The sequence below is a fragment of the Syzygium oleosum genome, unplaced genomic scaffold, assembly GCF_021117445.2.
Source record: "Syzygium oleosum isolate NSW1041296 unplaced genomic scaffold, Sole_v2.1 Sole_v2.04, whole genome shotgun sequence".
NCBI classification, from domain to species: domain Eukaryota; kingdom Viridiplantae; phylum Streptophyta; class Magnoliopsida; order Myrtales; family Myrtaceae; genus Syzygium; species Syzygium oleosum.
In genome coordinates, this window is record NW_026607488.1 from 5,768,579 (window position 1) to 5,795,981 (window position 27,403).

General features: G+C 45.0%; 2 protein-coding genes, 1 long non-coding RNA gene and 1 pseudogene across 3 annotated transcripts in view; 1 reads left to right on the top strand and 3 right to left on the bottom strand.

Annotated features, from left to right (window-relative positions):
- Positions 1 to 609: 609 nt before the first annotated feature.
- LOC115674298 (pleiotropic drug resistance protein 1-like) lies at positions 610 to 4,982 on the bottom strand (annotated as a pseudogene).
- The window catches only part of LOC115674297 (pleiotropic drug resistance protein 1-like), a 63,042-nt gene continuing 36,248 nt past the window's right edge, over positions 610 to 27,403 (bottom strand). The window contains exon 25 of the mRNA XM_030596652.2: positions 610 to 697. The gene's annotated coding sequence lies outside the window, so the exon portion shown is untranslated. The remainder of the gene's footprint in view (positions 698 to 27,403) is intronic.
- On the bottom strand, positions 5,087 to 20,895 carry LOC130137988 (pleiotropic drug resistance protein 1-like). The gene is made up of 8 exons (XM_056310767.1): positions 20,450 to 20,895; positions 20,115 to 20,235; positions 19,935 to 20,023; positions 19,778 to 19,862; positions 19,492 to 19,692; positions 19,152 to 19,205; positions 6,322 to 6,510; positions 5,087 to 5,116 (listed from the first exon to the last, which is right to left on the bottom strand). Exons 1-8 carry the CDS (start codon positions 20,770 to 20,772, stop codon positions 5,087 to 5,089), a joined length of 1,092 nt encoding a protein of 363 aa, XP_056166742.1. The 5' UTR covers positions 20,773 to 20,895.
- LOC130137950 (uncharacterized) lies at positions 22,000 to 25,087 on the top strand. The gene is made up of 3 exons (XR_008816393.1): positions 22,000 to 22,149; positions 24,397 to 24,623; positions 24,735 to 25,087. It is a non-coding gene; the product is annotated as an uncharacterized LOC130137950 (long non-coding RNA).

Sequence of the window (27,403 nt, forward strand, 5' to 3'; positions counted from 1 at the left end):
GGGCTCTATGATATCGAGGACGGCCATGGCTTGCCTAGTGGAAATTAGAGGTGACGGGCACTAGCCTAGTGTTGAGGTGTTGATGGTGATTGGTTGCGGAATGCAGAGGTTGCGACGGTGGTTGAGGGTGGAGGCGACGACGACCGGCTTTCACGGTGGTGGTCCTAGCGTGGCGGCCGATGGTTCTATTGTTGCAGGCGGCAAAGGGCGGTGAGGCGGCACCAATCATGATCATTCAATATCCAGAGACATCCAGATTATGTCACACCCCTTAGGTTGGATTTTTTTTTCTTATCTGGACAACATCTGAACATATACGGATCTTGCATTGTCCCAAGCATACATCAGATAAAATATTCTATCCGGGGTTATATCTGGCCTACCAAACGTAATCTAAGAATTGCAACAGTTACATTTAGAAAGCTTTTTCGCCTAACTTCTAGGATCCCCAGCTTTTAAACTTATTTCATTTCACCATATGCAAGTGCTACGGCATCTGACAAGCCTTAACCCCAGAATTAAGCACACGAGAGCACAAGTTGATCTGTATATATTCGAACTTTGCTTTACAACCATGTTTTGTATAAGCAGGAAGACAAGTGCGGCAACTTATTAATTGAAGTAGTCGTTATGATTACTATGAAAGTACATTCCACTTTCTTCAATAAAACTTTTGATCCGCATATATATCTTGGAACTACTGAACTTGTATTCAATTTCTCTCCGATCTCCTGTTGTGCCGTCATCATCTCTTTTGGAAGTTGAATGTTCTGATTGAGAAGGCAAAGATGAATCCAAAGAGGACAGGGAATCCGATCAGCACGATCGCAACTACTCCCAAGAAGTCATGCTTGAACCCAAAATAACTCCGCGCGAACTCTTCCACGGTCTCGCCAGTGTCGAGCTTGTCCTTAACATCTCCATACTGCGAGGCCACCAGTCCGTACATTGTCCAAGAAACTGGACATGCCCAGTAATACCATCTCCACCAGACAGGTATTCTCTGTTAAAACAAAAGTATCAGCCCTCATCAGTTATGATTTTCCTTTGAAGTCTTTTTCTATTTGGTTTGAGTGAAGATATCTATGAGCTTACTGTTTGAGGCACGACGAATCCCGAGAAAAGGTTCCAAATCAAATAGAATGCGGAAGAGGTTATGGCGGCTATGTGTTGGTTGGGCGTGGCTGCCACGCTCATCATCCCATAGAAAGTGTAGTATAACAAGGTGAAGAACATACAGAAGATGTACCAGAAGAACTTGCCGGCTGTCCAATCGAACCCAATCATTGCATAGACAATCACTCCATAGATGACAGTTTGGACAAAGATGTAGGGGATCTCGATGATAACCTGTGCGAAACAATTTTGTCAAATAACATGATGGATTCTCTCCAGACTCTTTCGAGTGCTAAGGGCTTGTAGTCATTGCTATTTTCCAGTGATCTACCAACTCTAATTCTCTCACTTAGTTACGAAAGGGAAACATGTCCGTACATGTGCAAAGGCATAGGGCAGAGCGGAATACATTCCAGCTGCTCTCTCTCGATAGAAGACTGTCCTCTCAACAGCCACAACTGGTTGAACCGACGATGCATTCTGAAATCCGATGAAAATGATAGCCGTGTACATAGAGCCCATGGCGTTGAAGAGATCTTGCCGGTTTCTCCTGTAAGTTCCTCAAGTTTTGAGCAAATAATGCTGTAACTGAGCCAGTATACTTCTTTTCCCTTTCGCGACCAAAAAAAGAGTTGTACTAATATATATATATATGCATAGGGATTTCTATCTATTACCTTTTGGAGCCGAGATTCCAAAATATCGTGCCGAACATTAAAGCGATGAAAGTTGCGTATAGAAAGTCTCACGGCGTTGTATGCTGGGTTCCGCCAATACGACCAGTGTTGTTTCCATAGGCAAGCCATACACTGGATGGAGAACGATTGTGAATATCGTGTTGGAAAATAGAGATCCTTCGACCCTGGTGGAGATGTACCTAGTTCCTTGATCAGAGCTTTGTTTCTCCTGATTTGACCATTATAGACACCGGACATGTAAACGGTCTGCTACTAGCATTCTAATCTCTTTTTGATAATCTCTTTGAGCTTGTCGAGCAGAAAAACGAAAATGTTTCTGCTTCTGAAAAGTAATTTCTTACCTAAACAGTTCCGAATTCCTGTACACTTCAGTGAAGTCAACCCCTAGGATTTCTTCTTGAGCAGCTGTCGTCACCTCCAACATCCAAGTCGCCGGATTGTATCCGTCTTTAATTTTCGGAACTCCGCTAACACCGTTTGATTTAACGCATGAAATGTTAGCATTTAAAGCTCAATGTAATCTAAACTCGGCTTATTACTGCGCAGCAGTGAGCTCACCTCAAAGTAGTTGATCAGGTGTGAGGAACGCTGGCCTAATGGACCGACATAGATCTCCTCTCCGCCTCTTTTCAGAAGAAACAGCTGCATATTAATAAGGAAAATCTCTCAGATAGATAAATCCTGTGAAAATACAAGCAAACATATAGCTTGGTCCCTTATGAGAATTTTCGTCGAACCTCATCAAAAGCATCAAATATGTCGATGCTCGGCTGGTGGATGGTACAAACAACAGTTTGCCCCGTATCAACTGATGTGTTTCGAACCGTTCTCATTACTATAGCAGCTGCCCTGGCATCGAGGCCGGAGGTAGGCTCGTCCATGAATATGATCGACGGGTTGGCTACAAGCTCCATTGCAATCGTCAGCCTTTTCCTCTGCTCGATGGAGAGGCCATTCGCAGCAGGCAACCCAACTTGCGCTTCTCGTAAGGGGGTAAGCTCTACGAGTTCCATCACTTCTTCAATGAAAATCTGCAGAAGTTGGATCAAATTACTAGCTAGCATCCTAAATGCTGGGAGGGACTCGGGGGCCTCAACAATATTATGCTGTCTGAAATGTTAATGAGCTGTGGTTATCCTTTGAGAGATGCCAAAAATTGTTTCGATCGATGTGGGGAACAATGTAAACCATGAGGAAAATTCTGTCGGGTGCAGCTTATCGAGAAAACCCGAACTGTCTTCTGAAAAAGTGGGAACGTATCTTTTCTACTGATAAACATGTAAAGAGTATATCTAAGGCGCCAGATGACATGAACTAAGGGACCAAGTAATGTCTCTACCTTCCTAGTCTCAGAATCCACTTCAGGAGGTAAACGAAGCCACGCAGAATACACCAAGGACTCTTTAACTGTGACGTGAGGAGAGTGGATATCGGTTTGTTCGCAGTATCCCGATATGCGAGCGAATGTTTCTTGCTTCTTTGGGTACCCAGATACAGTGATTGTCCCGTTGAAGTATCCACCGGTTTTCCTTCTGGCCAACACGTGCATTAGAGTGGTCTTTCCTGCGCCGCTGACACCCATTAAAGCCGTCAACACTCCTGGCCTGAAAGCACCACTCACACCTTTTAGAAGTTCCAGCTGATCTTCAGGAATGCCTTGTGCTTTCATTTCCTGCAAACGTAAAAACAAACTCGCTGATTCAGTCATCTTCGACACATCGAAAAGTCCTGCCCATCAGTTCAATTGTCAGAACCAAAGCATCTTTGGAGCAAACAGTACCTGGGGCATGTCGACGGCGTATCTGATATCATCGAAAGCAATAGAAAGCGGCTCGAAAGGAAGAACCATTCCTCGTATCCTATTCTGATCCGAATTGTTTATTTTCCCGACTCTCGTAGACAATGTTCCTGATGCGGAGCTTCTTCGGCGTCCACTCTCTTTTTCTGTATTATCACGATACTGATGCCTTTAGCTTGAGTTCTACTTGACAGGTGAAAAGTGAAAGATATGTGGGTTCTGGGGCTCACCAGATGAACTCCTCTGGCTCCCTCTTGATGATAGCCCAATGACCTCTCCATTCTTGCTCGCAGTTTTCTCTGCCAGAGTCTCCTTTGAAAGTACAGCTTGAGGCTTCCCAAATGCTGCAGCCAAATGTAAGTCATTCACCAAAACTGTACAATGAATCCCAAAAATAACAGCCTTGCGAGAGAGGCTTACGGTCCAGATATTTCAAGGCCACAGTGAACAGGAAATTAAAAAGAAAAATGTATCCAATCGATGCTCCTACTCCGATCCAATACCAATGCGCTTCAGGTAAAATTCCCCGGGACTTCAGGACCAAAACTCCTAAGGGTTCTGTGTAGTTAGGAGGAATCTATACCACAAAAGCTCCGAAACTTCATCAGTTGATACACTTAACAATTTTAGCGACCTTTATTAATTCTTTGTACTGTCTTTAATGACAGTTTTGTAAGAAGGTACTTACATGTCCCCACTGCTTTCCAAGAAATTCATTTACAGCGATAGCGTTCTGTCCATACATCATTAAGGAAATCCAATAAACCCATATCCACCACGGCTTAATATCATCTGATTTCAAAGAATGTCACATCAGGAAATTGCATATGTGAATTGCACACCGAAAGAAGAATATTTTAGACATCTGGTTGACCTCTTGATATGATGAATCCGCTGATGACAAAAACGGTGAGTAATCCAAACGTTCCAAAAGTATTCGCCACGATCATGTTCCTTCCTAGTGCCCCAACGAATCGGAATAATCCAGATGTCACCTGATGTAGGCATAGGAGCAGAAAATACTGTTTGAAGAACCTGGTATCATAGATTTTATCAGTATCTGAATCATTGGATCGAAGTTTGAAATTTTGAAAAACCGTAATTTTATCAACCTTCCAGCATAAGGGTCAAAGCCTATGACATAGTAAGTCATGATCACCCAAATAGCAACTTCTACAAGGGTGCTCGGAATCTTCAGGATACATGTGGGTAACGAATATGCCCACGCAGGAAAGAAGAAGAGGTCTCTCTGCTTGTAGAAGACGGGGAGCTTCATGATGGTCATGCCAAGCTCTGAGAATCCATTGAACATTATAATGAGCAAAGTGAAGTAGAGAGCACCGAAATAAATCCCACCGTCCATCACTGTATCTCGGTGCATATCAGTCCGTAGGAACACCGTCATTGTTATGAACACCGTCATCGGGAAAATTGACAGACCAAACGCATCGCTTAGTCGGAATTACGGGCTAAATTAAGAATACCAATTCTTCAACTTGCTCACCTGGAACATATTAAAAATGTAGAGGGAAAAAACCACCAAAAACCCCAAACTTTGCCATCTGTGACACATTTACCCCAAACTTTTTTTTGTGACACCAAAAACCCCAAACTTTGCTATTTGTGACACATTTACCCCAATATACTGTAGCCTAGGGTATTTTAGTCTTTTTCCCTTTTTCTATTTTTTTTCTGTTTTTTTTTTCTTTTTTCCGGCAAGGCTGCCCTCGCCGGAGAGGTCTCCGGCGACCTCGCCGGCGCAGCGAGGTCTCCGGCGACCTCGCCGCGCGCAGCGAGGGCCGCCTCGCCGGCGTTGGGCGAGGGCGGCCCTCGCCTCGCCGGCGTCGGGCGAGGACCCTCGCCCGCCCGGGCGAGGGCGCCCTCGCCGGCGTTGGGCGAGGGCGCCCTCGCCTCGCCGGCGTCGGGCGAGGGGCGCCCACCGGCGTCGGGCGAGGGCTTCCTCGCCCCGCCCGGCGAGGGCGGCCCTCGCCAATCCCGACGGGCGACCCTCGCTCGACGCCGCGAGGGTCGCCCTCGCCGGATCGGCGAGGCGCCCTCGCTCGCCCAGGCGGGCGACCCTCGCTCGGCGCCGGCGAGGGCCGCCCTCGCCGGATCGAGCGAGGGGCCCTCGCCGGCGTCGAGCGAGGCGGCCCTCGCGCGATCCGGCGAGGGCGACCCTCGCCGGCGTCGAGCGAGGGTCGCCCTCGCCGGATCTCGCGAGGGCGCCCTCACTGGGCGGGGCGAGGGAAGCCTCGCCCGACGTCTAGCTGGCAGCCTCGCCCGCCCTGAGCGAGGGCGCCTTCACCTCGCCCGGGCGGGGCGAGGGTCCTCGCCCGACGCCGGTGAGGCGAGGGCTGCCCTCGTCCAACGCCGGTGAGGGCAGCCCTCGCCTGGGCGGGGCGAGGGTCCTTCGCCCGACGCCGGCGAGGCGAGGGCAGCCTTGCCGGAAAAAAGAAAAAAGAACAGAAAAAAAATAGAAAAAGGGAAAAAGACTAAAATACCCTAGGCTACAGTATATTGGGGTAAATGTGTCACAAATAGCAAAGTTTGGGGTTTTTGATGTCACAAAAAAAAGTTTAGGGTAAATGTGTCACAGGGCAAAGTTTGGGGTTTTTTTGTGGTTTTTTCCCAAATGTAGACAAATAAGTTTCTCTTCATTAGCAAAAGTTCCCTCGAAACGCAAGCTCTCAACAGTTCTTTCTGGCTCACCCCATACTTCTTAGTTGTTAGAGCAGCTGGATGGCCTTTCGACTTGTCGAACGGGATTGCAAGTTGGTCGCCTACTTTCTGACCGATGTGAAATGATTGAAATGCTTCGGAAAATTCCTTGAGGGTTACAAATCTGTAAGGGGAGTCCTTATGCGCCCAATACTGCTCTTGATCTTTCCTTGAAGTCACCTACAGATCACATTACGGGACAAAATTATGAATGAGTCAATTGTCACTCATAGAACGAAGAAAAAGTGATTTGAAAATATTACTTCTTGCAAGAAATCAGCTACTCCTTTCCTTTCAGGACATTTAAAACCCATGTGATCGAAAGAACTCAAGCACGTTTTCTCGGGGACCTTGGTACACGATTTGTCCATCCGAGAGAAGGATGATATCGTCAAACAGGTCGTAAGTTTCCGGTGCAGGCTGGAGGAGGGAAATTAGAGCAGTCCCATTGAGGATGTGTATGGACTGTCTGAGTGAGCTCACTATTTGAAAAGTTGTCGAACTATCCAAGCCGGTGGATATTTCATCCATAAAGAGCGCTTTGGCTGGCCCCACGAGCATCTCCCCTGTTTTATGTCAAAACGAAATTGAACAAAATCAACCGAACTTGAGAAAAAAGTCATGGCAATCATCCATCTACATGATATACTAAAGCGGCCTTCTGGGTCTTACCCGTTGTGACTCGTTTCTGTTGACACCTATTTTAATTGGCCCAAAAATTAATTACACAAAATTTAGGAATTAATTTTCTTTAATTCCTAAAATAAAAAAATATTTCTATTTAAATACATTGCATATAGAATTTAGGCACATTTGTATTAATAGGGTCTACTAGAATGTTTAAACAAAAATTTCAAAAAAAAAAAAACGAACGAGTCGGGCCGGGTCGGGGCCGGGCCAACCCGACCCTTTTTCCTTTTCCTTTTTTCCCCGCATGGGCCCAAACCCGCTTTTTCTTTTTTTTTTTTTTTCCTCCATGGCCGGCCCGGCCCGGCCAAGCCCCTTCTCCTCCTTCTTCCTCCCCGCCGAGCGCCGTCCTTCCCCTCGTTCTCCCCTCAAGGCCGACGCAGGCGACGAGCGGCGGAGCGGCCTCACCCCGTCCCTATCCGGCTAGAGCAGGCCGGGGCAGCACGCCACAGGGACTGGCCTTAATGGCCAGTCCCGTCCCCCCCGTTTTCCCGGGCCTCCCTTATCTCATTCTCCCTCTCTTCCCCCTGTTTCTTTGCTCTGCCGTCTCAGAGCCTCCCCCTGCTCTGCACCGGCCTAAGTGGCCACGAAGTCACGGGCTAGCGTAGGCCGGTGCAGGCCGTCGTCATGCAGACGAAACGGAGCAGAGAGACGCGTTGTCGCCGGCTATATATAGCCAGAGAGAGAGAGAGAGGCCGATCGGCCATTTTGGAGAAAAACACGGAGAGAGCGTGAGAGTGTGAGCCGAGAGAGAAAGGGAGCTTCCGGCGGCCACTGCGCCTCAGCTTCAACCATCCATCCCCGTCACCGAGCCGACAGTGGCGACACAGAGAGCTAGAGAGCCTGGGTTGGCCATTTTGAGAGAGAAACAAAGAACAGAGAGAGAAGAGAGAGAATAGAGAGAGAGAGAGCGCAAACAGAGGTCACGCCGGAGCCAAAAGAGAACCAGCAGTGGTCGTCGACGTCCCCAGACCAGCCGTAAGCCCCTCAGAAGCGTCGCCAATCAGTGAGCCCTCGGCCGAGAACCGCCTCTGTTTTCCCCTGTTTTCCGGCGTGGTTGGGCCGGGACTCGCGCCGGCCGTTTCGCACGAATCCCGGCCCATACCGACGTCGGTCCCGGTCCCTGCTCACCGTCTGAAGCGAACCATAGCCGTCGGAGTCGACCAGGTCGCTGGAGGAGGTCGAAATCTTTTGATTTTCATCGCGCACGCCAAGTGCTCGATGAAATGCTTCCAAGAGCTGGGTTTGTCTTTGGCCGCCGGCCGGCGATCGAGCAGTCGGACGGCAAGCCTAGTCGTCGGAACAGGTAGGTGGGGCTTGTGGGGTGAAGACCCAGGCCATGGGTGGCCTGGGTTGTCCGGCGAAGCTCCCGCGTGCCTAGACACGCGGGAGCCGTCCCCAGACCGGCCTGCAGACCGGTCCGACAGGCCTGCAGACCGGTCCGACAGGCCTGCAGACCGGTCCAATCGGTCTACAAGTAAATAGGGCCGGTTCGACCCGGTCGAACCGGCCCTATTTCGTCTTTTTCCACCGGACCGGGACCCAACCGGGCCCGATCCGGTCCAGTCCAGACCCGGGTCAATGACCCTGGTTGACCCTTTGACCCGGGTCGGATCCGGAAATCCGACCCGGTCAACGTAATCGGTCGGGTCCGTTGACCCGGGTCGGATCCGACCGACCCGGATCCGCCGACCCGACCCGGGTTTTAATATTATATTAATATTTTTATTTTATTTTATTTTAAAAAAAGAAAATTTAAAAAAATTTTAAATTAATTTTTTTTTCTTTTTCTCTTCTTCTGTTTTTTTTGAAAAAAAAGAAAAGATTCTTTTTTTAAATTATGTGATATTTCTAAGTGTTTTGTTTTATTGTGGTATTATTATGCATGTTTTTGTCTTGTTTAAATTAGACAAGCCTAAGGTTATGCGGTAGTATTTTGCGTGTTTTTATTAATATTACCGTTGTATTGTTATGCATGCTTTTTAATACAATCGCATGAGTTGTTGTATTTTGAATGTCATCTGACTTAGTTAAGGTTAGAACCTTAGGCTGCATGAATTGTTGTGTTTTTGACTGCTAATCGTTTCTGATTATGCACTCGCTTGATCACCTCACATGTTAGGAGAAAGGTCCTAAAATCAATCCAAACTGCCTGATAAATGTTTTAAAAAATGAACAGGGTAAAATGGTACCGAAAGGGCATTAGTTATCCAACTAGTGTAATCAAGTTCCCGAACTCAATTAATCTCTGGTTCGTAGGAATAGGGTGATTCTCCCATCACCTTATTTGGGTTTCTAATCGACCCACCCCAAATCGATTAGTGGCGACTCCTTGGTATAAACCACTTGCATGTTAAATACTTAAACCCTAAGTCGTGATATAGTATGGGCTTGGGAGAGCCTTAGTTAAGTCCTGAACCTAGACTTAGCACGTACCAGGCGAACCCTCCCTTTTTGCATGTTTGATAAAAAAGAGGGCTCGGGAGTTCGGTCGCGACAGACTGGCGACTCCACTGGGGACTTGCATTTTTTAAAAGTGGACTTAGGCCAAAAAAATTTTATCCTGTTCAAAATGATTTTTGTTTGGCAGCAAGGACTCCAGGTATGAACCTGATATTAAGGTGTTATTTGCTCTTGCAGGTTCAAATTGATTGTGTGTAAATTGTTGTGCATGCCTTAATGATTTAGCACTACACTATTGCACACACAACCACGCTGCCGGACCTGGGCCGCAATATGGCATTTTAGGATGGTGTTAAGAAAGATACGACCTCGAACGCGAGCCCGCGATGTAGAGGTTGCCTTTCTTTTCCCGAAATTTATTTCTAAAAAATTGTAAAGAAATATCTTTAGCCGCTATTCGCGTGACTATGAGATATTCCTTTCGATTTGGCTGAGGTTAAAAGGACTTGACACCAACGCGAGACTGCGACGGTCAGGCACCCTTTTAATTTCATTTTGCTGAACCAGTCTAAATAGAAATCGAACCTCACTCCTCATGCGCATGTCTCTGTGATTGCCATGGTTCCTGGTAAAGTAAGTTTTCTATTCATGCACTTTGCAATTTATTTATTTTTGTATATTCCGGTCGATCCATGATTAGTCTAGGTTAGTTGTGGATTTAATACCGTAATCGTTTTGGAAGAAATAGTTACTAAAATTTTTTCAGAATACTTACTTTCAGTTCGTACCTTTATTTTTATAAACACATTACAAATCATTGTTTTCCCATACGATTTCTTGTCGTTTTTAAAAAAAGAAAAAAATTGTGTATAAATAAAAAAAACGCACCCTGGTAACACTACCAGCGCTTCGGCCTGGTGGTACCCGGGAGTGAAGGTGGTCCGAGGCAATCGGGGTTCGAACCTCGGGGACGCCGTTTGTAATGTTAATATAAATAAAAACCTTTTTTTGCTTCCCCTATTTTTTGCAAATAAAGAAAATACATGATAGACAGATGCAATACTAGACTAAGTCATGGACTGATCATTTATAAGATTTTATACTCATTCGTTGCCATTTTTTTAACAGGTAATTACGAATTATACCAACCCGCTAAGTAAAAATGACTGAAAAAGATATGACAACTCGTGTGGCGGACATGGAGACCGAAATGAAGCAAGTCTTCGCCTTTCTTCAACAACTCTCAAAACAAGTGGAACATCTGTCAGTCCGCTTAGACCAACTCACCATGACTCCACTTCGCCATCCAAGACCAGGGGTGATAATTCAAATGGAGCCCTCCAGTCCCAACCAAAAGGGTAAAGATGTCATGGCTGACAATGTCCACGAGTCCCCTGATCCTAAGGAATTGAGCACCCTATGCCCAAAGTTCATGCAACGTGAACAATACAAACCCGGTATCCCTCCATCCCAAAGGAGAAATAACAAAAAGCAGTTCACGCCACTCCCTTGGCCTATGTCTCAGATCCTGCCTATTCTCCTGGAAAAGAGGTTGCTTGCTAAAGAGCCAAAGCGTGAAAGTCCTGAGCGTTTTCCCAACTACGATCCCTCCAAGGCATGTGACTATCATTTGGGCGAAATAGGACATTCCGTCAATGACTGCATTGTCTTGAAAAATAAGGTCCAGAAATTGTTAGATGCAAAGATGTTTTCATTCCGCAACGCACCACCCAATCAAGCAGGAGGCGCTGATGTCGTCATTGAGTAAACTGAAGACTCAATTTTCCTCCTTTAGAATAGAGGCATATTTAATAGTTTGAATCCTCCTATGTGGGAGCTTTTCTTGCTTTCTAAAGTCTCAGCTGTTTTCTAAGATTCCCAGTTTTCTGAATTTTTAATTATGCTTGGAATTTTAGTATTGTAATTTCCATTCCAACAAATGTAATTCGCCTGAATTATTCAAAAGAATTACAAATATTTTGTTTTGAGGGCCTGAGGAAGTATCCCAAACCGGCCCGTTGATGATATCCAGCCATGCAAAGGAAAGTGTTCTGAGGCCCCGGCTTTCTCATGCTTCCTTGTTTCTAAGCTTTTGAAAATAAAACAAACGTTTTATCATTTTTTAAAAAGGCAAAAAAAGAATGGTGGTGGAAAAGCATGCATGCTCATAGCCCTGTTTGTTTTTCTAACTCGCTCACTTCGTGTCTCAGAGCATACTCCTTTTTGATTTGTTATTACAAATGAGACATTTGGAAATGACACAAACTGAAGAGCACATCAGCTCCTGATAATGATCGCAGACCGACTAATCCAATAGGGACAGTCCGAGCAAAGATCAGCCAACCTTCAAAATGAAATGTGAGGCAAATCTCATTACTTCTTGTATGAGATATCAATTCCAGAGAGTCAGAGGGAGTGCTGAGCATTCCTTAACACCATGATGAACAAAACATCATTTTGTACAAAAGTCGGAGGCAGATCAAGAAAAGATTATCCCTTTTGAAAGAAAAAAGGTATGTCTTATTCCTTAACAAATTGTGGAAATGACATTCCATCCCTTTTCTTTTGCAGATGATGAACTGGGGAATATGCTAGACTCTGACGTGCTAGCGAGCCGGATAGAGCACCAATGTTGGGACCTCGCGAATGAAATATGACGAAGGAATGCTTAATTGGGAGAGCAGACTATGGGGCATGCAATCCCCCAGTCCATAAAAAAGGGTGTATTTCGTTCCTAAAGTTCATCCACTTTAGCATAGAAATGACATATATTTTCCTTTTATATAGGACAAATTTGAGTAAAGGTCATGTACAAGCAGCTGGAAAGGACTTTGCATATGACAAGATAGAGCCAATCCTAATCCTGACAGCCATGGAAGTCTCGATGGCAGTCACGCCCATACCCGTCAAAGACCTTTAAAGCAGAAATTAGCTTTGTTGCGAAGATCCCCATGCAAGCAATTGTACATGCCTGTGCAATCAGGAATCGGAACATTCATGAGAAACTCCTCAACATGCTGGAACCGCATTGACACAACATGCGCTAACGATAGAACCCTCTATTCGGAAGCACCCCTAATTATAGAGGATCTCATTCGAGCTTCGAGACTGAGAATATGGAGGAGCAGACTGAGACAAAGAAGGCTGAACAAAGTAAAGAGGAGAAAAGACTCTGCTAGCTTTGAAGGCAAAATGGAAGAAGGGTAATTTGTATCGTTCTCAATTTACCCTTAATCATCTCATTTCTCACATAAGCTCATGTTTTTGTCAGAAGGGAATTATCGACATCCGAGGAACTCAAGGAGTTGTCAATTTAATTTCAAATGAAGGGAATCACGAAGGGTAATGTTGTATCGTTCCCAATTCCTATTTATTCAAAGAGCCGTTCATTAACACGGTCTTTCTTATTGCCTTGCAGGTTTGCCTCGTCGCTGCTGCAGCATAGATAAGTATCTCTTTCTCTAAAATTTTTTTCTCATAAGAGTACCAAGAAACAGAGAAAGAGGAAACATGTTAAAGCAGATAAATACTTAACCTTCCTCCAAGAGCATCGTATGTCTTTTGAAAAGAATTTCGCATGGTAATTTTACCTGTTTAATTCACCAATTCCCTGTGAAAATCTTGACAATTCGACGAATGGTGTCGAACTACTCCGATGTATTGAACGAGGTGTCTCAGGATGATGAGAGGCAATCCTTAGTCTATACATATTCTCACGTACCAAACCCATGTAAAATGAGCGAAAATGTTCCACTTCTACAAGGTAAAGGGGTTTCTCGCATAAGGTACGGTAGCCAAAATGACGAGAGGCAGTTCATTTCTCTGCCCCATACACCACCATTAATCCTTTGCTTGACCATTTAAGCCCATACACTTGGAGGTTCCTTTTAAATCACCCCTGTCAAGAACCACCCCACATTGGGGCAGCTTGAGGTAAACTAGCATCACAGGGAGGATTCAAATTCAGAGGGAGCAAGAAGAGCGTTCCTCCCTTTCGATCACCGCCCCCTTGGCTTCGGCCTCGTCGTCTTTACGGATCTGGCGGTCCTCGACAGAGTCCTCCAAGACAAGCACACCATCGACGGCTGAACAGTCGAGGCTAAGAGGGCTTTGTCAAAAGAGAAGCAGCAAACTAAAGCCTGTTCAAAATGCCAACATCTTATTGATAACAGTGATGTTTTCACCTAGGAACTGAGCAAGACAAGAAGGATGAGGAGTCTGTAATATCCAAAATTTTCTATGATCATCAGCTGCAACAGCTCGCACAAGGTGAAAAGATGAATAGAAATTTTCTTGCTCTCATTTGCATTAATCTTTTAGTGTTTTTATTGCAGATGAACTCTCGAGATAATTTAAATGCCCTAGGATGATGAAGAGCAGTTCTTCTTCTATCCCATACACTTATATCCTTTGCTAGCCCAATTGAGCCAGCGATTTCATTTCGTATGAACCCAGTTGGTGATCATCCCCCACACCGAGGCAAGGCAAAAGTCACCACAGTTCGAGCGTTAGGGTCCAAAGTACCGAATCAAAATGAAGACTCCAAGAGCCTAATAATGTTGTTCTGTTCAAACTTGTTTAGGCCAGTCTTGACAACACCAAAAGAACAGCAAAAAAAAATATACTGAAAACTAGGGGCATGAAAAAGCAGTGTGCCTGGTAAAAGCAAGGCCAATGCCCATGGATAAAAAAACAAAGAGAAAGGAGTCCCTAATTTCTGGGTAACTGCTATGAAAAACAATGAAGTCTTAACTGACGAAATCTCAGAAAGCAATTGGGACAGAGATTGAATGGTATCCAGGAAAATGCTTGACGCAGAAATTCCTCAAGAAAAAGCTGTCCAAGAAGCCAAAGCACGGGATTACCCAGAGAATTTTCCAGAAGGATCCTGACGGTGAAAGAAGACTGGTGACAATGCCAAGATGATTACCAACTTTCACCCTTACACACATTTTTGAGCCTAACGATCCTTTCGTTTCTCAACCTGTGAACCGAGCCTACGTTACGCCCCTCATGAAGTCTCTTCTGACTAGGACACTTGAATTAACGTGGCATTTCAAATGTTTATAAACAACACTCGAGGAAGTGCGAGCAAGACTACTTCTATCTCGTTTTGCAGGGCTCTTGACTTGTAAACCTGGAGATGATTGCATAATATTTTCTTTCATGGCCTTGACTCGGACAGTCACCCTTGTTAAGCCATTGACTAAGCCAGCATTACGACCCTGAAGAAGACCTCTCAGAATGGCAGCGTCATACCGCTTGCGAGAAAACTCAGACCCTTGTGGATGTGATAACGGTCAGATTGAGTGTTTTCGATGTTCCCGCATTAATGGATGGGACAAATAGCCCTTTTCAATGAGAGCGAGTGGAAAGTCCTTTCTGACTAAGGATCCCTCGTTCAGCATCTCGAGAAGTCCACATCCTAAGCGAAAATTGTCTTGATTGACCCTCGGTGGATGTTTGGTGATGCAAACATGGTAAAATCATTATGCATGAACTTTCAAATACACATTCTGGAATAGCCCAGCTTGTTTATCCTTGATGAATGCATGCATGTTTGTGCTAACCCTATTTGACAGGTAAAATATCCTCAAAGACTCAAAGAACATATGACCTTTGGAGCGTCTCCAAAGATGTCACAAAAAATTTCTTCTGTTCCCCAAGTGGAATTGACACAGCATGCTTTTGCAGCTCAGAGTTCTAATCCCCAGTGATAGAACATGAAAATTCAGGCACTGGGGAAGCCCTAATTATCATCACAAAAGAGATGCCCTGAAAAAGGTCGGGTATTTAGCAGATGATACATCAAACCTCTGGGTAAGAAATCCCAGGTATTTTATCAGAATTCTTTTCAAACTACCCAGAAGGTAAACAGGGTGTTCCTTTGAAAAAGAAAAGCATCTTGACTTGCTGGTCAAGATATTTCATACGATATTCAAGAATAGCCTCAGTTGTCTATTTCTCCGATAAATACGTATGTCTTTGCACAAAAACTTGTCTGACAGGAGACACGCCCTTAAGAGGCAGGAACGTGCCCATGTAAGTATATTCTACCCATGCCCGGTTCAAAAAAATCATGTACCTACAATTGTTATGGTACCCTTTGAACATCGAATTGACCCCGTTGTTCACCCTCTGAACATCGGATTGACCCCGTTATTCACCAGCTGAACATCGGATTGACCCCTTTGTTCACCCTCTGAACATCGAATTGACCCCGTTGTTCACCCTTTGAACATCGGATTGACCCTGTTGTTCACCCTCTGAACATTGGATTGACCCCGTTGTTCACCCTCTGAACATCGGATTGACCCCTTGTTCACCCTCTGAACATCGGATTGACCCCGTTGTTCACCCTCTGAACATCGGATTGACCCCGTTATTCACCCTTTGAGCATGGGACTGACCCCCCTGTTCACATCAAATCCTCGGGCGAGGACCCCCAGGTGCTCATCGTTTGAGCCTTTTCAAGACCTGCTGGCAATGACCCACCAGGCAAATCAACAAATCCTCGGACGAGGAACCCCAGGTGCTCATCGTTTGAGTCTCTCCAAGACCTGCTGGCGAGGATCCACTAGGCAAACCATCAATCCCCGTCAAGGCGACCGAAGAAAGGTTCGGGTCCTAGACAAATAAAATCCAGTCAAGGCGACCGAAGAAAGGTTCGGGTCCTAGACAAAAGCAATCCCCGTCAAGGCGACCGAAGAAAGGTTCGGGTCCTAGACAAAAGCAATCCCCGTCAAGGCGACCGAAGAAAGGTTCGGGTCCTAGACAAACCATTTCCCCCCTCAAGGCGACCGAAGATAGGTTCGGGTCCTCGACACACAATATAAACTATCTGAAATTACTCTACCCTTCGGCAAGGTAAGTAACCCCGGGTATGTTTTTATTTACTTTAGCATGCATCATTTTATCGCATCATAAAAAAATGAGACTCACGGTCTCGCCAAAAATAGTATTCATTGAGCATGCATGGGCCAAATTTAGGTGTCATCTTATCTTTGAACGTAACCTCTGCGAGCTCAAACTCTACGAGCTCACCTTCAAAGAGGGGCAACTGTTGACACCTATTTTAATTGGCCCAAAAATTAATTACACAAAATTTAGGAATTAATTTTCTTTAATTCCTAAAACAAAAAAATATTTCTATTTAAATACATTGCATATAGAATTTAGACACATTTGTATTAATAGGGTCTATTAGAATGTTTAAAAAAAAATTCAAAAAAAAAAAAAAACGAACGAGTCGGGCCGGGTCGGGGCCGGGCCAACCCGGCCCTTTTTCCTTTTCCTTTTTTCCCCCGCATGGGCCCAGCCCGCTTTTTCTTTTTTCTTTTTTTTTCCTCCGCGCGGCTGGGCCTGGCCCGGCCCAGCCCCTTCTCCTCCTTCTTCCTCCCCCCGCCGAGCGTCGCTGTCCTTCCCCTGTTCTCCCCTGTTGCTGACGCAGAAGCGACGAGCGGCGGAGCGGCCTCACCCCGTCCCTATCCGGCCAGAGCAAGCCGGGGCAGCACGCCACAGGGACTGGCCATTAAGGCCAGCTCCGTCCCCTCCGTTTTCCCGGGCCTCCCTTATCTCCTTCTCCCTCTCTTCCCCCTGTTTCTCTACTCTGCCGTCTCAGAGCCTCCCCCTGCTTTGCACCGGCCTAAGTGGCCACGAAGTCACGGGCTAGCGTAGGCCAGTGCAGGCCATCGTCATGCAGACGCAACGGAGCAAAGAGACGCGTCGTCGCCGGCTATATATAGCCAGAGAGAGAGAGAGAGGCCGGTCGGCCATTTTGGAGAAAAACACAGAGAAAGCGTGAGAGTGTGAGCCGAGAGAGAAAGGGAGCTTCCGGCGGCCACCGCGCCTCAGCTTCAGCCATCCATCCCCGCCGCCGAGCCGACGGCGGCGACACAGAGAGCTAGAGAGCCTGGGTCGGCCATTTTGAGAGAGAAACAAAGAACAGAGAGAGAAGAGAGAGAATAGAGAGAGAGAGAGCGCAAACATAGGTCACGCCGGAGCCAAAAGAGAACCAGCAGTGGTCGTCGACGTCTCCAGACCAGCCGTAAGCCCCTCAGAAGCGTCGCCAACCGGTGAGCCCCCGACCGAGAACCGTCTCTGTTTTCCGGCGTGGTTGGGCCGGGACTCGCGCCGGCCGTTTCGCACGAATCTTGGCCCATACCGACGTCGGTCCCGGTCCCTGCTCACCGTCTGAAGCGAACCATAGCCGTCGGAGCCGACCAAGTCGCTGGAGGAGGTCGAAATCTTTTGATTTTCATCGCGCACGCCAAGTGCTCGATGAAATGCTTCCAAGAGCCGGGTTTGTCTTTGGCCGCCGGCCGGCAATCGAGCAGTCGGACGGCAAGCCTAGTCGTCGGAACAGGTAGGTGGGGCTTGTGGGGTGAAGACCCAGGCCATGGGTGGTCTGGGTCGTCCGGCGAGATCGCCGGATTTCACCGGCGAAGCTCCCGAGTGCCTAGACACGCGGGAGCCGTCCCCGGACCGGCCTGCAGACCGGTTCGATTGGTCTGCAAGTAAATAGGGCCGGTTCGACCCGGTCGAACCGGCCCTATTTCGTCTTTTTCCACCGGACCGGGACCCAACCGGGCTCGATCCGGTCCAGACCCGGGTTGACTCTTTGACCCGGGTCGGATCCGGAAATTCGACCCGGTCAACGTAATGGGTCGGGTCCGTTGACCCGGGTCGGATCCGACCGACCCGACCCGGGTTTTAATATTATATTAATATTAATATTTTATTTTATTTTATTTAAAAAAACAAAATTTAAAAAAATTTAAAAAAAATTTAAATTTAAATTTTTTTCTTTTTCTCTTCTTATGTTTTTTTTATAAAAAAAATTCAAAATTTTTTTTAAAAAAAGAAAAGATTTTTTTTTAAATTATGTGATATTTCTAAGTGTTTTGTTTTATTGTGGCATTATTATGCATGTTTTTGTCTTGTTTAAATTAGACAAGCCTAAGGTTACGCGGTAGTATTTTGCGTGTTTTTATTATTATTATCGTTGTATTGTTATGCATGCTTTTTAATACAATCGCATGAGTTGTTGTGTTTTCAATGTCATCTGACTTAGTTAAGGTTAGAACCTTAAGCTGCATGAATTGTTGTGTTTTTGACTGCTAATCGTTTCTGATTATGCACTCGCTTGATCACCTCACATGTTAGGAGAAAGGTCCTAAAATCAATCCAAACTGCCTGATAAATGTTTTAAAAAATGAACAGGGTAAAATGGTACCGAAAGAGCATTAGTTATCCAACTAGTGTAACCAAGTCCCCGAACTCAGTTAATCTCTGGTTCGCAGGAATAGGGTGATTCTCCTATCACCTTATTTGGGTTTCTAATCGACCCACCCCAAATCGATTAGTGGCGACTCCTTGGTATAAACCACTTGCATGTTAAATACTTAAACCCTAAGTCGTGATGTGGTATGGACTTGGGAGAGCCTTAGTTAAGTCCCGAACCTAGACTTAGCACGTACCAGGCGAACCCTCCCTTTTTGCATGTTTGATAAAAAAGAGGGCTCGGGAGTTCGGTTGCGACAGTTTCTTTTGTCCACCGGAGATGCCTCGTATCATTTCATCTCCCACCATCGTGTCGTCGCAGATTTCAAGTCCCAGAATCTAAATTTAAGCATTGCAAAAAGAACAAAAATTTTCAGATTTTGTGTTTTCTTCTTATCCTCATGGCAAGAGCAGAAGAATGGACTAGTGGTGTTTTTTCTTGTTCATACCTTGAGTATATAATCAGTAACAATATTAGTCTCCTTCCCTTCCATTGCAACTGCCTGCAGAAGATTAAGATCAATAGAAGCTCTTACGGGCATTAATACATGTTTTTGACCATATTTTGCACATTCCGAAGAAAGAAAGTATATGCATGTAAAATCTGCAATCAGAAAGCTGTTAAACTGTTCAATAGTCATGGTCTCATTTCTCACCTTCATAAAGATATCTATATCTGGATCGGGTTTGATATTTGCCTTCGTCTCTCTTCTTTATAACTCTGCTAGCATATCTGAGAAACAACGGTAGTATTATACCTCAAAATCCTTGCTCTTTTCCAGAATTTACTCTTCGAATCATGGTAACAAAGAAAAATAGCGCAAACTCACCATAATGGGATCCCATGCCTTGACACCTGACCGAGAAAGCCAGAGTTTCTCTAACAGTCAATTCTCCTATATGGAGATCATATTGACTAATATAAGCCGATGTCCTCTGCGGTACAAATTCTTTCATCCCGTGTCCATTGTACGTGACTCTTCCCGAGGACTGAGATTCACAAGCTCTTCGTGTGACTTACACACTAAAGACTACTAAAGTAAGACTGCTCTAGAAGTACTTTCTTTATGCTTACTTTCAAATCGTTGCCGAGCTTCCCAGCTAATGCTAGAAGTAATGTGGTCTTGCCAGAGCCTGGAGGCCCCAGAAGTAATGTCATTCTGCAAAAGAAAAATAAAAACAGTGAGCATTTTATGCTGATAAAAATCTATAGTAACTCTCTCTCTTCTTACCTACAAGGCTTGATGATTCCGCTGACATCGTTGAGGATCGGTAATGGTTTCTTTCTACTAGGAAGGATGTGAAAATAGTTGAGAAACCCCTGTTGACATTGATTAATATGAGACGGTGTTCAGTCAGTTTGGGCAGAATCCAAGAAAAAACAGATAGTTCATGAATTGACTATTAATTACCGCAAGTATGTTGACAGAGAAATTGAAAATTGTGGGTAGAGCTCGGCTTCCAACATAAGCTCCGGCCTCGACATTTAGATGCTCGAATCGGACTTCAATCGAAGGAAAATCTAGTCCAACTCTGTTTATGATACAGAAGGACAAACACAGTTATTATAAAGATTTATCATGAAACTTTCAGCTCAGAAGAGAAAATACCATTTCTCAGATAAAGTTTCTTTATCAGGGTAAAAAAAAAGAAAAAGAAATCACACCACTTTAACATGCTCTTAAAAACTATTGCAGTCACCAACTAATTCAATTTCTGAAGTGCTTATAAAGTCATCAGCATGTACCTCTCAATCCTCTTCTTCAGCTTTAACAAGAACTTTTCATTGTCTTCCTCAGCTGTATTCAGCAACCTCTCCAACAAGTTCCTCCTCTCTATCGATCCGAGATTCTCGATATCGACCTCTCTTATCTGGCCTTCTTCTTCGGCGAGAATTCCCCGTCGAATACGCAAATACGTTGGAAGCTTTTCAAGTGCAGCCCACTTCAGAGCCTCCTCATCATCCTCATCCCTGCTAGACCTTGAGAAGATCTCCTTCCCACTGTTCCTCCATATATTTGAGCTGCTCAGCCTTGCACTGCTTATTCTAAATACATCACCAGTGTCCATAGTCACCCCTAAAAGCTACACAAATGCTTCACTGAATGGTAATTTTCATGCAAGCAAGCCTTTGTCCATGACAATGTGCGTGAAAAGGGTCAAGAAAGTTCGAAGCCTTTTTAGATGCTTTCGAAAGCTTCTGATGATGGTTAAACAAGAGGCAGTTGCATTTTGTGTGTATATATAGCTTGAGTAGAAGAAAAAGACGCCAAAATGGGTTCAATAAATTTTTTTGTTCTAGGGATAAGTGTACTGGAAGTCCTAAAACTTTGTCACGAAAGTACAATTAAGTCCTAAACTTTTAAAAAGTGCAATTAAATCCTAAAACCTGTCAAGTTGGTGCGATCAAGTCCTTCTATTAACTCTGTTCAACTTGACAAATGAAAAATGCTAATAAGTTTTAGGACTTGATTGCACCAACTTGATAAGTTTTGAGACTTGATTGCATTTAATTGACAAGTTTTAGGACTAAATTGCATTTTTGTGGTGAGTTTTAGGATTTGATCGCACTTTTTGAAAGGTTTAAGACTCAGTTTTAGGAATTGCAATGCAATTATCCCTTTGATTAATTTTGTTTCACAGGTGGGTTTGGGGAAACTGCATTTATCTTAGGAGGAAGGGAAGAGGTCGGAGCATGTTCTGGTACTATTTTTTTTACAAAATAAATGCACTGAATGGAAGTGGGAAGGAGAAGGTTGATTATTACATGTATGATAGCTTTTCATTGCCAATCATGCCGGTGGCAGATGCAAGAATTAGGCCGGGACGGATACTAGATATGGGCGAGTTTTAGCCCGTGAACGAAATTCGATCCAAAGTCCGGCCATGTGATTTTAATTAGGAAAGTTCTGATTGGACTTCTGATCGACCGAACATTTGAAGCACCGGCATTTCCTCGTCGGAGTTGGATGATTGAGTAGGCAAAAACATGGAAATGGATTTCCATGCTAGAGTCGGTGAACAAAGAGTTTCCTAGTTTGATATATGTATACATACACGTGTGTGTGTTTATCACGGGTGTGGTTTGGTGCCTTTGTTGATGTAACTAGGCAGAGTTGTCTTCTTCGTGGGATCTAATTTTACACCCAATTGTTGCAACACTTCTCGTCCCAGAGAAAAAATTGGTTAGTGGTTCTGCGCCTTTGGAGCTGTAATTAGGCAGTGTTGTCTTCTTCGTGGGATTTGATCTTACACCCCGTTGGTGCAGCACTTATCGTCCCTGAGAAAATAGATTAGTGGTCTTGTAGCTGCACGAAAAATGGAAGTCCACAACCCAAATTGAACATGCGGAGCTTCTTCTTCCTGGATTTCATTGGGTGATCTGTGCTGCGCATCCAGTCAAGATCCCTTGTCTTACTGAAGGTGTGCGTGTTTGGAAGTCACGAGGTAATTCTTCATGAATTGTTTTGTGGAGCAATCACGTGAAGCTAAGTACTGTGGGTTTGGGTGTAATTTAGGGTTCGGAAGCACTTGAGTGAGCGATCGGAACTCTGTGGTTCTCCAACCGATTAGTGCATTCTTTGTGGCTGGCTCTCCGACCGATTAGTGAATTCTATGTGGCTGGCTCTTCCCGTAGAGTGGATATCACCAACCTTTGAGCTGAACCATCATTCTTCGTTGTTTTCTTTGGTACTTTCCTTTTTTCTGTGTTATATTTGGATTATAAGATCCATTACCTTCCACGTTATTTCAACTCATAGTTAATGTTTTTACGCTTCAAAGCTTCAAATAATGGGCATGAAACATTTTTTTTTTTAGCAGCGGGCATGAAACACTTTAGGAGGTACGTTTTAGAGGGTGGCGCGATGGCCACAACCTGCTCTTGGTCAGTTATTCAATAATGCTATGCAATAGTATTACAATATTCATCTTGCAGAAATTGATTCCCTAGTTTGAAAAACAATGCAGCATGTATGACTAGGAAATCAACAAATGATGATCATCTTTGGACAAATTAGTCATTAAGAGGGCATTCGAGTCATTTAACTACACCTTTCACATCACCCTTCTTCTATCTTTTAGTGACTGTTAACTTGGCCCAATTTGTTTGGTACCAAGATGATCTTGAGGTGAATTAATTGACGAATTTGAAACTCCGTAGGACGGGTCGGGCTGGTTCCAAGTTCAATTGAGCTCGAGAATTGGTTTTTAATAAAGGAAAATTTCATCTAATTTTTGTAAACAAGCATTAATTTCTCATTTACCACTCATTGAAGCTTCGTAGTTTGCCTTTTCTTATTGTTTTAGGATCTCTTGCCGACTAAAATTTAGTGCTTTTTAAAACAAAAGATTCACAATAAATCTTGATTTTTCTTTTGGGAAAAAACCACCAAAAACCCCAAACTTTGCCGCTTGTGACACATTTACCCCGAACTTTTTTCTGTGATACCAAAAACCCCAAACTATGCTATTTGTGATACATTTACCCCAATGTATTTAGTCCATGGGCATTTTCGTCTTTTTTTCTTTTTCTTTTTTTTTTCTCTTTTTTTTTCCATTCCGGCGAGGGGGGCCCTCGCCGGCGTCGAGCAAGGGTGGCCCTCGCCAGATCCGGCGAGGGTCCCCCTCGCTGGCGTCGGGCGAGGGTCGCCTCGCCCGGGCGAGTGAGGGTCGCCCTCGCCGGGCGAGCGAGGGCGGCCCTCGCCCGACTCGGGCGAGGTCGACCCTGCCGGTGTCGGGCGAGGGTCGACCTCGCTCGAGTCTGGGCGAGGGCCGCCGTCGCACGCCCAGCGGGGGCGACCCTCGCCACGCCGGCGAGGGTCGACCTCGCTCGAGTCGGGCGAGGGCCGCCCCTCGCTCGCCCGTGCGAGGGCGACCCTCGCTCGACGTCGGCGAGGGGGGCCCTCCCCGGAAAGGAAAAAAAAAAGAGAAAAAAAAGAAAAAGCAAAAAAGACGAAAATGCCCATGGACTAAATACATTGGGGTAAATGTGTCACAAATAGCATAGTTTGGGGTTTTTGGTGTCACAAAAACAAATTTGGGGTAAATGTGTCACAGATGGCAAAGTCCGGGATTTTTGATGGTTTTTTCCCTTTTCTTTTTTACGAAGTTCACAACAAATTACGTCATTATTAACTAGGATTTTGTTAAAACGCGCCTCCTTGGTACTTGCTAAGCAAATAGAGAAAGAAAGTTCACAATCTCAATTTTCCAATACAAATTTTTTCCAACATGTTACTTCATAAAAGTATGCTTACCAAGTGTTCCGAAAGTTCTCACTAACAGGACCCACAAATTTCATGTTCTGCAAACGAAAAAAACCCTAATGTGTATTATGACTAAGAAAAAAAGAAAACAAGTTCGTGGACGCGTTGAAATAGCGTTAGCAAATTTCCTTGAAAAGAAAAAAAGAAGAGATTTACCTGATTTTTTCCTTTTTCTTAATAAAATCCATCTATGCCAACTATATGTCCCAAATTGCAGGTTTTGGGTTGTTGCCTTTACATTAATCAATTTGCCTTTACGACATCATGGTACTGTAACATGAACAAGTCCCTAATGTCCTGAAAATTTTGTGGCTGAATTATGCTTTTTGTGCTTTCGTTTGAATTCAAGCATGTCTTTTAGTTCTTGATCTTGTGCTTTACTGAATCATCTTGTTCATTTGTTTTCTTCCTATGTGGTATTATCCAGATGAAGTACACACGCCTTCAGCCAAAAAGAGTCTGCTTACAACAATGGAGGTGGAAATTATGTGCAACTGAGTTGTCGGTTGCATCGACTCAACTTAGTGCAAGAGCAAAGATGCTCGGATCTGAGTACAAGGGAGCTGGAGATTGTCATTTCGGAGAAGGCTTAGGTATTGCTGTTGTTGCCCTTTCTCACGTGGTCTGCAAAATCTCTAAATACAGCTTTCATTGGTATGAGGGTTTATTTAAAGGGTTTTCCATGAGCAGAGCAATTTTCCTAGTGCTTTAGTGGTAATTACACTCGAGCGTAAATGAATGTAATTTGTTCCTGTTCTTTTGTAGGTCGCGTGGGAGAGCGATTGAGATGTCGGGATCATAAACCAAGTGGCAGCAAAGAGAGGAAGCGAATTGAGGCATAGCAGCATCAGGAGGATATGTCTATGATGGGTACCTGAAGGGCCACTCAGCGCCGAGCCGAAGCTAATGAGCATGGATCAGACTGAAGAAGATAATTTCCTGGTCGTAGGGGGTGATGAAACTTGGGATGTGTTTAGGAGTCAGAATGCTGCAGATTTCGCGTGTAGGAGACTTTCAGGAGCACAATGACCTAGTTATGTGTTGTAAGGATGTGGTAGACGAGGATTTGAAGAGGAAGAGTGGGGATAATTTTGCAGCAGCGGTTGTCTGTTTTCAACCACATCACAAGTGCCGTCACTTTCGTATCACGCTCAAGTGAGCGTCATAACTTTTTTCTCTTTCCTCACATGAGTGCCGTGATTTCTAAAATTGTTTATTGAAGAATGTCATAACTTTCAATTGATCACATAAGTACTATAAATTTTAAGAAGCATTCATTACAAGTGCCATGCTGCGTTAGATTTCCGATACTTGTGGTAAGTATCTTAAAAAAGTTATGGCGCTCGAATAATTAATTAAAAAATTATGGCATTTAAGTGAATGCCGTGCTCCGACAAAAAAAGAAGTGGATGCCTTACAAAGTTATCATACTCGAGTGATAAGAAAATTTTATGGTAAAGTGAGTCTTGTACGGAAATTAAGACACTTCTGATTTTATTTCCCTTCAAGAGTTTATAAGAGCTTTTCAGCTGAGGGTTTGAGGGAACTTTAGAGCTGGTTAGATAGCTTGGCTAATTGAGGATATTAACAATATTTTTCGAGTTTGAGCTTGTAAAGAATACTCAATCAAAGTAGGTTTTTTAGTTTGAGAATGTCATGATAGATTCGAAGAATGTTAATGAGGCCTTGCCTGATGAGAAACAAGGCATGATGTTATTGACATTTTGTTGCGACACTCCCAAGGGCGAATGAAATTTCTTGTAACAGCCCGAATTTCGACGTAATTCCGGAATCAATAAAATTGACAATATTTCGCATTTCATTTTAGCAAGTCTCGCCCAGAGCTGATCACTCTCGGGATACTAACCAATGGGGTATGGCTAACTAGAAAACGGTACGTGGACCAGGGACTCGACAGTGAACGGGACACCGATCTCGAGATACGATGAGTGAATATTTTGGGCCAACGTGGGCCGATCTTAGGAAAGGTGATGGATTTGGTTTGGCCAAGGCCAACGATGTACAATCGGATCGCAGGTGATTCTGCAAGACCGAAAGTGCACGTGGCCAACCAGTCCTGAACCTGAACCGAACGATCGTGATCTTTGGAACTAATGATAATTTCTCATTCTCTCAATGATCGGGACCGTCGTAATTCGAATAACCCTAGGTCGATACGCGTATGTCCTAAACAGCCGCCCGTTAGCCAGAGACCCTGAAATTGAAACTCGAGCGAGTTTTGATCACGAAATTGGGCCCGGATTTCGATGTCGATTTTCGAAGGCTTAAGAGACTATTTTTGGGAATCTGATGTCATATTACGCTGGCCACACACGTTTGGAGTTAGTACGAGTAAAAAGTGGAATTTCGGTCCGGGGGTGAAAAATTACGGTTTTGCCCCTGTGGGCACCGAGGCTGGATTCGGAGGCCGTTTGAGGTTATTTTTCGCGGCCAAGGTCATTTTGGGGTGGCCACACACATTTAGAGTGGTTTTGGCAAAAAATTGGAATTTCGACAAAAATTGGAAAAATAATATTATTTTATTCCCGAAACTTCGCAGTCGATTTTTGAGGGCTTAGAAAGTGAATTTCGCGAATCCGACGCCATATTATGTTGGCCACGCACATATGGAACACGTATGTGCGAAAATTGGAATTTCGCCCCGGGACCGGAAAAATTACGGTTTTGCCCCTGGGCCGTTTTCGGGTCCAAATTTTTGGGAAATTTTTGGGATAAGTAACTGTGGTTATCAGCTGCATTATTGGCACCAAAGACCCAATTGCCCCTCAATTATTTAAGCCTATCTCTTTAGAACCGTTAGATTAGGGGCGTTTTGGTCATTTTTCACAGATCGGCGACACGTGGCACTATGCGCTGCCCTTTTTGACCAACTCAGACCAGTTTTCTCTCTCCTCAGCCCTCCCTCTCGGCAGATCAGCCCAGCCACAGCAGCTTCTCCCTCTCTTTCTCTCATTTTTCTCTCTTGATTTTGGCTCGCCGGAGCTTGCCGCCGGCCACCGGAGCACCGCCGCCGACCGCCGTGCCCCGCCGTCAACCCCCACAGCCCCTAGCCTCAGCCTCGCCTCAGTCCAGCCCTTTCTCTCTCCCTTTCCCTCTATTTTTCTCTCTTTTTCTCTCCCGGTAAAGCACCGCCGCCGCGTCCGAGCCTCGCCGGAGCTTCGCCGGAGCTCCGATCGCCCTTCCGTCGCCACCCAGCCGTCTAGCTTGTCGGTACGTCGCCGTTCATTTCCGGCCGTACGGTGTCCGTACGGTCGGTACTGTAGCAGTCCGTACGCCGCCGTCCGCGGCCGTCACCGCCGTCTCGCCGGCCACCGTTCCCACCCGTCCGTACAGTTCCGTACAGCGTGGACAGTGCCGCGTGAACAGTGCCGCGTGAACAGTGCGCGCCCCCCGGGAATTCCGCCCGCCGGTTT

What these genes read in the sequence shown, in the direction of transcription:
- LOC130137988 (XM_056310767.1), bottom strand. Translation starts at nt 20,772, where the DNA reads ATGGACACTGGTGATGTATTTAGAATAAGCAGTGCAAGGCTGAGCAGC. An exon ending in TTACTGATTATATACTCAAG is followed by an intron (nt 6,511 to 19,151) that starts GTATGAACAAGA and finishes TGTGATCTGTAG; the next exon opens with GTGACTTCAAGGAAAGATCA. An exon ending in TAACAACTAAGAAGTATGGG is followed by an intron (nt 5,117 to 6,321) that starts GTGAGCCAGAAA and finishes AATATGTTCCAG; the next exon opens with GTGAGCAAGTTGAAGAATTG.